General features: G+C 44.0%; 1 protein-coding gene across 5 annotated transcripts in view; it reads right to left on the bottom strand.

Moving 5' to 3' along the window:
* Window positions 1–1,878: 1,878 nt before the first annotated feature.
* The window catches only part of PDGFA (platelet derived growth factor subunit A), a 34,878-nt gene continuing 25,591 nt past the window's right edge, over window positions 1,879–11,165 (bottom strand). For 2 of the 5 annotated variants that reach the window (XM_015876874.2, XM_015876871.2), the window contains exons 6-7: window positions 10,159–10,332; window positions 1,879–4,702 (exon numbers count right to left, since the gene is read on the bottom strand). In XM_015876874.2, coding sequence (XP_015732360.1) covers window positions 10,199–10,332 — 134 coding nt within the window. In that variant the 3' untranslated portion in view covers window positions 1,879–4,702; window positions 10,159–10,198. Of the gene's footprint in view, window positions 4,703–10,158; window positions 10,333–11,165 lie in introns of those variants that run through there. The other 3 variants (XR_001558353.2, XR_001558352.2, XM_015876875.2) reach the window with 3 other exon arrangements.

The raw sequence follows: 11,165 nt of genomic DNA on the forward strand, positions 1-11,165 counted from the left end.
GAATGTCAGTTCCACATGGAGGAATTCAGCGGCGCTACTTTGCTTTCTGCACCCTTTTACAGACACATCCTGATGCTGCCATCTGTCACACAGTGACAAAACGTGAAGGTATGTTGGTGGGAAGGATCAATGCCTACTGCCATCCCACCAACATCCACTTCTGACATTGCGGGCCAACATAAATAACACAGGAGGCATTACTTTCAGAGCAGCCTTCATATGTATCTCTACCAGCATTCCACCATCACCCTAAAGCCACTGAGAGTTTTTATTTTCCCTGTTTACTAACAGGATAATTAGGGTACAGAAAGTGCTGTGAGCTCTCTCAGCTGCCCTTTCTCAGGAGGGGAGGGTTTGTGCCTCTGTAGGAAATGTAACAGAGGGAGTGGAGTTTCCCAAAAGCCAAGGAGCTCCTTGAGTGGGAGCCTTGCTCAGCTCCTGCTTTGAATCATGCTGGCAAATAAACATGAAAGTGAAAACGGTATTGTGAGATGGTTACACAAGAGCGGGCGGATCCCAGGACCCAGCCATTGTTCCAAACATTTAATTAACATTATGAAAGCTGATTAAAGGAAAATCTGTAACCTCCAAGGAAATCCCATTTTCCCTCACTTCCCATAGCTCCGTAATTTTCACAATGTAAGAAGGAAAATGTTATTTCAAGGCATGAGTCATAACAGCTACAACCCGATTTTTGCATCTGTCATGTCCTGCAGTTTAAATAATCATTAGCAGTGACACTAAACGGGGACACTTCTGAGGCAGCATTTTTCCCCCTGTTATGGCATGACCTTAATTGCCATCATGATTTCTAGACTTTGTGTCATCCTGGCACGATGACAAGCGTTCACCCACGCTTGAGAACTAAGACTGAGTTTGCAAGGACAGAGATTACCTTCCCGGACACAGCATCTCAGATACAAAGTGCTAATGACACGCCACGGCCCGGCCTTGTAACAGCGGGGGCCATTTGCTTTGGTCGCTGGGGTGAATTCCTTTGAAGGCAGGAGACCAAAGCACCATCCCCAGAGACTCCCAGTCTAACCTTGAGCGAATCACTTACCCTTTCTCTTCGCCTGGAGGTGGGGTAAGCAGGGTAACCTCCCTCCAGGGCACTGCAAACTGCAGTGCTTCTGCTGAAGACATCCATGTAGACAGTGCTATTGCAAAGTTGTTTTATCAGAGGTTTTCTTTATGCAGCAGTGAAAAAATCAGCTGGGTATGTGTTGCATATTGTCTTTCCTGGGCCTATTTTAATGATCCAGCGTGGTCAGCTCTTTGGAGTCCTAATCCCAGGATCTAATCTTGGAGTCAAGGAACAGCTGATTGCCAGTGCTGTTTACACAGAGCAGTGCCCTTGGGGCGATGCAGCTGATGTGCCCACCCCTCATCACTAAGCACAGCAAGCCCAGGGCCTTGCTCACCCCACCAGGACAAGGACACTCTGCTTACCCAGACAGCAGTGGCATGTGGGTGGCATCACTCACACATCACAGCCCTGGGTCACCTCCCGGTTAACAAGGCTGTGGGTAGAGGGTGGCCATCCAGACAGCCAGACCTCATTCTCTGAGTACGCACATGGCTTTAGTCCTTCCCAAGATGATATAAATACATAAACATATAAGTACATGGTATAAATACAGCCTCTAGCAACAGCAACCATCTCTTATGTAGTTCTCTCTATCTGTAGACAAATACAGGAGATCCCAGAAGCTCAGAGACCATTCCAAAAAGGGGAAACAGGGCCCTTTCTCCCGTGCACGTCTATTGCAAAAAAACAACCCCAAACCAACACTTTAATGATGACATAGCAATATCATTCTCACTGCTCACAGCTATGAAGAACAGGCATTACTTTGGTACACACTGAGACTTCAGTAAGGTTGAAGTTTTATTTACAGGACAAAATTCCTTCAAAAAGTGCTAGAGATAAACCAAAGGAATATTAATGCGATATCATGAATACCAAATGCACAAAATTCCAACTCAATTAAAGGCAGACGGCTGGGTCTTCTGATAAAAACGGGCCCCAGCACTTTAATTCTTCCTTTCATTACCTGGGTTCTGTGTTGGTCAGAGCAGCAAAATGTAGTTTCTTTGATATGCAGCAAAACTGAAAACAATCCTGCAGGAGCACAAAACAAAACAAAAACTCCCACAAAGGGGAAAGCTATAAAATTTGAGAAGCAACAAGGCTTTCAGAAGTGCCAGCTTCCCAGTGCAATGGCTGGAAGGGTGGCCTGGCCTGGCGGCAGTTCAATCATTTTGTAACGAAGGACAAATACTTTCAACATCCTGAGAAAGAGGGCGGAGGGGAGGGGGGCACGGCTCCCTTGCTTTCCCTCCTCCTGCTATTCTTTCTCCTCCCTCCCCCCAACCCTTGGATTTTCAATAGCTCTTTAGTGCTTCCATCAAAGGCTTTTACCATTCATCCTCCTTTCTGGTGCCTGCCTTCCACCTGTCTATCCATCACAGCCCTAACCCAGGTCCTTTTTTCCCCCCTCTTTGCTATTTTTCACGCAGTGGGATTTGTTTATAAGCTTCTGTATTACCTAAGATTGAGGAGAGGAGGCTGCTGGGAGGAAAGTGAGAAAGCAGGATTAAGGAGTAATAATTCAGCTCCATTGCGTTTCCAGCCGACCAGTCATAAAATGTGCAAATCCTGTTCCTGGGAATTTCATGTCGGAGACCTTCCCTGCCACTGCCCTTCGTGTGCCCCCTCTCATGTGAAAACCAGCCTTGGAAAAGCTGCTTGTACCTCCTAGGATACCAAGGGACATGCAGCACGTTGTGTGGGCAAACACCTCAGATGGGCCTATGGGCAAAGAGGTGGGAGGCAGCAGGGACCAAACCTGGCAGGATAGGAGGAGTAAGTGTGGAGAGGCCCATTAGTCTGACAGCACCCCTGGTCCATAACCGATTAGTCTGTATAAAAGACAAAATTAAGGTAGCCTTCCCAACCGCTTCATCCCTTAAGAAAATGATACAGAAATCTACATGACTGACCCATTGGCTTGAAGAGTTTCTAATGCCTCCTTTTTAGATCATCAACCATCATGAAGCATCAAAATAGACTGGGTAAGCCTTCTAGATCCCAAAGATTCACCAACAATCATAACTGATCAAACTGCAAGACAGCAGACACGAGTCAGTGAAGCTTTGTCATCAGTTCAAGCAGAGGTCGGCATGGCTGGATGAGGCCTCAGCGTGGTGGAAGGGACCAAACAGCTGAGCTGTGTGGATGAACCCTCACTACCTTATTGAACACGCCCAGAACAACAAGTAGTGCTAAAAAAAGGGACTGCTTGGTTCTGTTTCTTTAACCTGTACCCAGCTTTAGTGAGCCTACAAACTCTGTCTTGATGGAACAGCATGTCATGTCTACTGGACCCAGCATTCTGGGCACAGCTTGATACCAAGGATCACTCAACAGGCATCACATGTTAAAAAAAGTTCATTTGATTGAGAGTTATTTATTATTTTTCAATAAAATGGAAAGAGATTGAACTGGTTTTCCATCAGGAGCTCAGTTCCGTGTTTGGCAACTTTCTGAACAGTTTGACCGTGCATATGACAACAGAAAAGGCAATTCACTTGCTTGCAGTAGCAGCTTGCTATAAACCCAGTCCAACAAAGATTTACAGTTCTAGCAGCAGTGGGGTATATGAAATGAGAAGCTGTTTCATCCGTAAACTGCTCTGCAGTCTCGTTGAGATGATGGAAGTCATCGTTCCTAAGGCCAGAGGAGAGCAGGAGTTACGCAGCCGGTTCGGCTGTGCTAGGAGCAGGAGTGCAAATTGGGTCCAAGACGAAAGGAGGTCCACAGAAACAGCAGCCCTTGGTTTTGCTGAACAGTCAAAAAGAAATCCTTAATGATGTTAGCCTTGCTTTGCAGGCTGAAGAGGAGCACTATTTCCATCAACTAAATAATCTTTGCTTTTCCTGAGGGCACTGCAAGAGGACAGACTGTGATTGCTCACCAGCCACTCTGATGTTTGTGTTCTTCCCACCCACCAGCAGCCTCAAACCTGAGCAGGACTTTGGCACAGCAGGTGGTATCCTTAATCCCATGGAGGGCCAGCCCGGAGCCAAGATTAGCAGAAGAATCTGTTTTCATTAAAATCCAACCTACCATTACCATCCTATCTGATGGTGCAGGTTTAAAATGCGCATGTCCAGCTATTCTAGCACTTCTTTTTCTGCAGGGAAAGGGCAGCTCGTCAACCTGCCTCTTCAATTTCTAATGTCGTTCTGTTAATCAACACGTAACTAAGACAGACACAGCGAGGGATGTTTAAACGCACCTCCTCCTGGAGAACTCTGCCGGCAAGGTCAATGGAATTGGGATTTCACCTTCGTTAGGTTTCTTTCCACTGTGGAACTGGTCTGATTTTCCTTCCAGATATATATATATTTTTATGGGACCGTGGAACAAAATAAAAGAAAATATACAGAAAGAGACATACAAATAAACACTAATATGCACAGGAAAAATACAAACCTTAGCACCATGCACTCCCCTCGTTATTAGACAAAGGTTGGGAAGGGTTCACAAGTGTAAAATGCTCATGTGAGTTACGAGATTACTGCTCAGTTATCTTTCAAGTCGTGGGCTGGAAACAGATGGTGGCTGTAGCATTTATGACGACACAGCGTGTTACTGCAAGCCCAGCCATCTCGCTCTCCCTCCTCAAAAATGCAGCTGCAAGGAAAGTTGTGGAAAATCACATTAACAGTCTCTTCCATTACACGGTTTTCCAGCCCTTCATCCCTGGCCAGCATATGGAAAGAGCCATCTTGTATCCCAGCAAGAATGTTCTCCTGAAGCCTGGCCTGAATGGTTACCACTGACCAGCTAATTTAATGGCTCGTTAATGAGGAGTTAGTCAGCAACTTAAAAAAGGCTCCAGAAGGCAGGTCCCTAAGGTCATAGCACCTGCTACGTGACCTCAAGCACTCCGTAAGGGAAACACTCAAAAGGAAGCAAGCAGACTGTCCTTCAGCTGTTTGGTATTTACACTTTCAGTTCAGGCCAAGCAGGTTGATCTACAGAGGAACGGGAGGACAGACAGAATATTTGCAAAAGCATCTCCATGACCTGGGGGCCCAAATCTCACTTTCACAAGGGCAAATGCATCTTGATTTCAGTCAGATAGCCTTCCAATGGCTGCAAGTCTAGAGGCATCTGGGTGTCTAAGGACAGAAAGAGAAACTAAGCTCATATTTAAATATCCTGTTTTATTTAAGAAGAAATGCAAGAACTCAAGCTGTGACAGCACATCCACACTGGAAACCATGAGGTGAGCCAGTGGTACAACCCTCAGCTCTCTGGTCACCAGTGATGGGCTTGATTACACCAGGTGACAATTTATTACCCAGAGGACCTCCAAGTACTTTGTAAAGATAGGAAATACTTCTGTTCCACAATAATTGTGAGGCCCAGAGGAGCATCAACTCACTAGCAGCAAATCCATTAGCGTGGGATTCAGCCCCTTGTCCAGAAACAGGATTTCAGCATTACTTCTTCAATTGAGTTAGTTAAGAACCTGGCAAATACTAATTTTTCAGGCAAGTGCCACTGATACATTAAATGTGAATATCCATGCTTCTTCCCTGACTCTGCTGGCATCACTGCCTTATAGAAAGCATCAGCACAACATAACCTGTTCACCCTTACACATACAGATGTGATCTTGCTGTCCTTCCTGCAGCTGGATGTATGCAATGCAGCACTCTGCTTTCTGTGGTGTAGAACAAGCCAGCTGAAAGCAAGACAGACCTCTGCCATTCCTTTTATCTCATTTCAGCAACTAGTCCAGGAAGCTGCTACAGAAATTCAACACCGTGTACATTAACAACTTTCAAAAGCTTTTTCCTTGGGGTAGAATCCTTCCACTGAACATCTGTTCACATCCCTTGCATGGCTACCATGCTGAAAGACTTAAGGCCCTTCTTATAAGATACAGAAGGTACCTTATTTTTTTCTTTTGGAAACTTCACCCTGCAAAATTCATTAGTATCTCACACAACAATGTATTTCCTGTAAGTAATGAGCTATAAAGCGTATTAGAAGTTTCCACTTCTGATTTTATCTTTTCCTGATCTCGCCTCTTTTGAAGTTGCTCAAAGTGTTCTTCATGTCTGCTTGTTTTATTGGCAAACTTCTTCATTAAGCAAGATAAAGAAATCAAGATGATACGATCTGCTTAATTTCCCACCTTTTCAAGGAACTATTTTAAGATTTTTTTTTTTCTTCTGTTGCCTTAGAAAAGAAACGCTGAAGAAAATAAGGAAGGAAGAGTCCTCAGAGGCCCAGAGAAGGCAGTTGTTGCTAAGGGCTTTCTACTCTAGCAGTTTACTGCTAGAAAGCCACTGAGTAGTTAAAGATTTCTGATTTCTTTCAGTGCTATGGAATAGTTTCCTGAGATCCTGCTGCTGAAACTAGCATCACTGCAGGCAATGCACAAGAGGAAAACACCAGGCTTGCACTGTGTTACCACAGAGGGCTCCTCAGCAAGCAAGCCAGCTCAGATGGTGCCTAACTTGAAGTGTGAGTAACTTCAAAGAAACATCTCATGTGCTTCAAGTTCAGCTTTACTGCTGAGCATCTTGCTGAATCACCGCTAAGGGGAATTCAGGGAGCTAATGGGAAACATTTGCACTTGCTGACCCCAGCTGTGAGGTCCCTGAGCCCCCATTACATAGGCAGACATAGCCCAATAGCTTGGGTTGGCCAGCAGCATCTTCACAACCAATGGATACAAGCTGCTGGTGGACCGTTCTGAAGTGCATAGAAGAGAAAGAGATATCCCTGCACAGTGACTGGGTAACATAAAAGCTGCATTTGTGGCCAGCAGCAAAATACACAGGCTAGAGGACTCACACAAAGCCTGTTACAGATGGTTTAGAGGGCGTGGTGGTGATGTGCTGATGGTTGGACCAGATGATCTTAGAGGTCTTTTCCAACCTTTATTATTCTATGATTATCTTTTGTCACTTTTACTGTGAAAACACATTGCAGCTAAGGGGGAATCCAGGTCCTGAAGATGTATTTGAGTAGCTGCCCGGCTCCAGTGTACCCTCTGAGCAGCTCATTTTGCTATGGATGACTTAGGACAAAGAAGAGTCTTCCCTTCCAAGTTCGTGAGCCTTCAGTTTCCATGGGAATCCTACCTAAGCTACACCACCTCTCCTCAACCATTTTGTGCAGTGTGAGACCCTCTCCTGCATGAGGGATATGTCAGCATCAGGGAAACACAGGCCCTCTGGACAAGAGGAGAAGAGGGAAACTGCAGGGCTTGATGGCAGCCAGGGAGGGTTGCATCTTTAGGAAGGATGACTGGAGGATGAGAAGGCATATCTTGGCTTCCTTGAAGTGTTGCAGCATCTCTCCCTCCTTCCCTGGCCACAGACAGCAGGCACAGCTGGGCACCAGGCTCCAGCAGAGCAGAATATCTGCCCTCTTAAAATTCCCCTGGTCTTCAACTTCAACAAGCATCACCTTTATATAGATAGACAGGCAAAAAAAGGGTGAAAAGGTGAAGCATGGCTGGAATTAGGAGGACATCCCATGTGAAATGTCATGTTGGTTCCTGCAGTGATTGGAGCATGTGACGGCTACTTGAAGTCACTGCTGGAAAACATTTTCACCTAACAGCAGAAAGCAAAGCTGAGGTTTGAGTCTAACTACCCAGAGAAAGAAGGCAACATTCAACACAACATCCCTGGGTCAGAATTAGCCTCTGCAGAGCAGAGACAGAAGGATTTTGGAACCACTTGAGGTTTACTGAAAGTCTTGAAAAAAAGAAATAGGATCAGATGTGCAAATCCCTGAGACTGCTGAGAAAAAATCACAGCCGGGGGCATCCAGCAACTTTGGAGGGCTCTGGATACGTCAGTGAGATCTACAAGTTTGAGTTCATCCCCAAAGGGAGCTGAGGCCACTCAGCACTTCACCCGCAGCCCCCTCTGAACAGAGTCTTCTTTCTTGTGGTCAAATGGGGGATATCTTGAATTTATGTCTTGCTTCTCCCCTCGTGAGCAAACAAAACAATTTCTGTGAGTAATTCTACCCGCTAATTGCCAAGGAAAAGTCTGGTAATGAATGCCTTGCATTTTTGACAGGTCAGAGGCTTCCCTAAACAAAGTTGCTGTTTTATGTTTTCTATCAGCACATGTTTGCATCCGGGGACCTCAGCAAATTCCAGGGTGGATGAATCTCTGTGGGAAATTGCTCTTCCATATTTTCTTGTTTTAACTGCTCCAGGAAGTGAGTCTATTTTTACAACAACACTAAACCGCAAAATACGAAACCATTATCTGCTGCACGCTGTGAGTTTCGGGTCAGCTCTCAGGTAACTGTCATTCCCAGCGGAGTCAACGGAGTTGCATCTATTTCTGCAAGGTAATTATGTAATTGGTTGATCAGTTACTAGAACACGCTGCTACCATTGGCCTGAGGAATGTCTCATTTTCATATGACTCAAAGTCCATCCAAGCCCTGATGTATCGATAAGTGAAGTATTTGAGTATTATGGTCTGTAAAGATGATCATTAACTGCTGAAATGTTTAAGCATAAACATTTTCCATCAACACCTACCCCGTTGTTGAATGATCATTACATACAGATTTCCTGGATCCATTGTTCACTTGCCGAATAAACTGGGGTGGGCTTTTCAAGTGTCTAAAATGTTTTTCTTTCCTGCTGATTTCTGGTTGTTCTCAAGAACCAATTCATTTTTTCTTTAGATTTCCATGGGATTTTACGTGCTATGCATCCACCTGCATCTGTGTTTCTATTCTTCGCATACCTGATCTTAGCAGCCAGTCTCAGTTTCGAAGATGGACAATAAAACAGATGCCTTTACTACGGACGGTCAAAGGTACTTTACAGAGGCTAAAACAGTCCTGATCTTGGAAAGATGAGAGTGTAGCTCTCAGGCTGGGAACGACGTATTCTTGACTTCACAACTAACCAAATAGCTCATCAAACATCACTTGAGAAACTAACATACAGACAACAAACTTAGAGACAATATCCAAGGAAAACACTACCTAACCTATGACTCGTTCTTTGATTTACAGCTGTGATTGCAGGCCCCACCTTACAGTCATATGCCATGATAATAGGTAGCAGTTCAGCGAGAACCAGCCATAACTTTTATGTGTTGTGGTGATTCCGAGCTACTTCAGCACATAATTTGGCCTGATGCAGCAAATAATTGGAATGACTGATAGGTGACATTCCAGAACTGAAAAATGAATGATCAGCCTTCTGGTCTTCTTCACTTTCTTTTATCATTCCTTTTTAATAAAAAGTGCCACATTTTAACTCATTATTTTTTTCCATCTCAAATGTGTCTGTTATTGATATGATGGTGAGTTTTCAAACTATGCTGAGATTCCATCTTAAATGGGAATTGCTGGCATTAGTAATTGCAGACCTGAACACACTCCTGCCAGAAAAGCAGTTTAAAAAAATAAATAAATAGATTAAAAAAGAAAGAACAAACAAGGCAAAATGGCAACCTGCACGGGAGCAGAGAAGAGGGGAATCCAGCTGCATGTTCTACTCTCATCACTTCATATTTGGGGTTATCTACAACGTACTTCAACGCTCTAAGGACAAGAAGACCCCTATGTCCCAACTGGGATCCTTTGTCAGAAAAAAGGGTAACAGACACCAACTCTGTCCCATTTGCCTGAAGTCAGTGGGATACTTCTCTAAATTCACGGGCTCAGGCACTGATTTGAAGAAGGGTAAACACAAGCACCTCTTAAAGTGCTTTTCCATGTTAGGGCCTGGGAAAAGAATTCAGAATTGGGCCTATGATACAAACAGCTCCCTTAGGAAATGCTCCCCACACCATAAAAGGAAGGAATGACAATGAAGCGAGGGACAATGAAAAATTGTCTACTGAATTTTCACGAATTCCCATAAAATCAGACCCTTAATTTGTTCTATGTGCATAATTTTCATTACAAAGTCACAAAAGGTTGGCTCCTTAGAGATGCAGGAAATGACTAGCTCATGATAGCACAAAAGGCCGCATAACTGCATGGGCAGAAAGCTGGATTTTTATCAGTCACCACATTCTTTGATATGGCAGTTTTTGGATCGTGTTTCCAATGCACAATAATTAGGCAAAATGACTTACCCTCAATCTTTTCAGTATTTATCTCTAAGGGTGCAAGGATTCATTCTTGGAAAGGAAAGATGGTCGTGTGATTTAGGGCACTGGATGAGCACTCAGATCTGAGTCCTATCCCTGGTTCTGCCATAGCCTTGCTGTGTGACCTTGCACAGTCATGTCTCCATGCCTCGGTCTCGCCTAGAATGGGATAACAATAGTTCTTTATTTCAGTGGGATGTGAGTACAAACCCATTCAAGGCTGTGCCGCAGAGACACTACAGCAAAGAGCAGCATAGGAAAGCTGTGACATTAAAATGTGGGAAAACACACAGTAATTACTTAAATATATATATATATATATATATGTATATATACACACACACAAGCTCAATTTTGGGGAATAAAACACTGACAAGCTCTCCTCTCCTACATGAAATTAAAGAATACCTAAGTGGGAACTTCACTGGTTTCAACAATTCTTATGTTTTTAAGATTCACTTCTCGAGAAGCGGTGGAGTTGGAAACACCAAGAAAACAATTTCCTTGACAACAAATAGTTACCTCTGCTTGTTTATGTTTGAAAGCAACCAGAACTTTCAGCCCAAGGCAGGGCCAGATCAATACTCAGGATGAGTTTCAAAGCCTTATAAACACTATTTCTCCCACTTCACAGTAAAATGTGAGCATGAAAATCTGAGGTAGCTTTGCAACTTCATCTTTGCTGTTGTGTGCACTTCCAATTAAATTATAAATGGGGATTCTGAGTTTAAATGAGCCATCAGATGTCTGAAGAGCTTCTATACCGCTATTCTAGAGTCACAATGTTACTGCAATTGGACAGAGCTTCTAAGGGAACCTTCAGCACTATTTTGCCACATGCAAAGATGAATCTTCTCTCCACAAACACTTGTCTGTGTAAGAGCATTTGTTTTTTATGTGTGTGGTCAGTTACAAGCTTGTAAGCCTAGGAGACAGGATCTCAGGGCACATGCCTAGATAAAGCAATTGATTTCAAGATAAACAGATCAAAG

Source organism: Coturnix japonica, chromosome 14 (assembly GCF_001577835.2).
Source record: "Coturnix japonica isolate 7356 chromosome 14, Coturnix japonica 2.1, whole genome shotgun sequence".
In the NCBI taxonomy this organism is placed as follows: domain Eukaryota; kingdom Metazoa; phylum Chordata; class Aves; order Galliformes; family Phasianidae; genus Coturnix; species Coturnix japonica.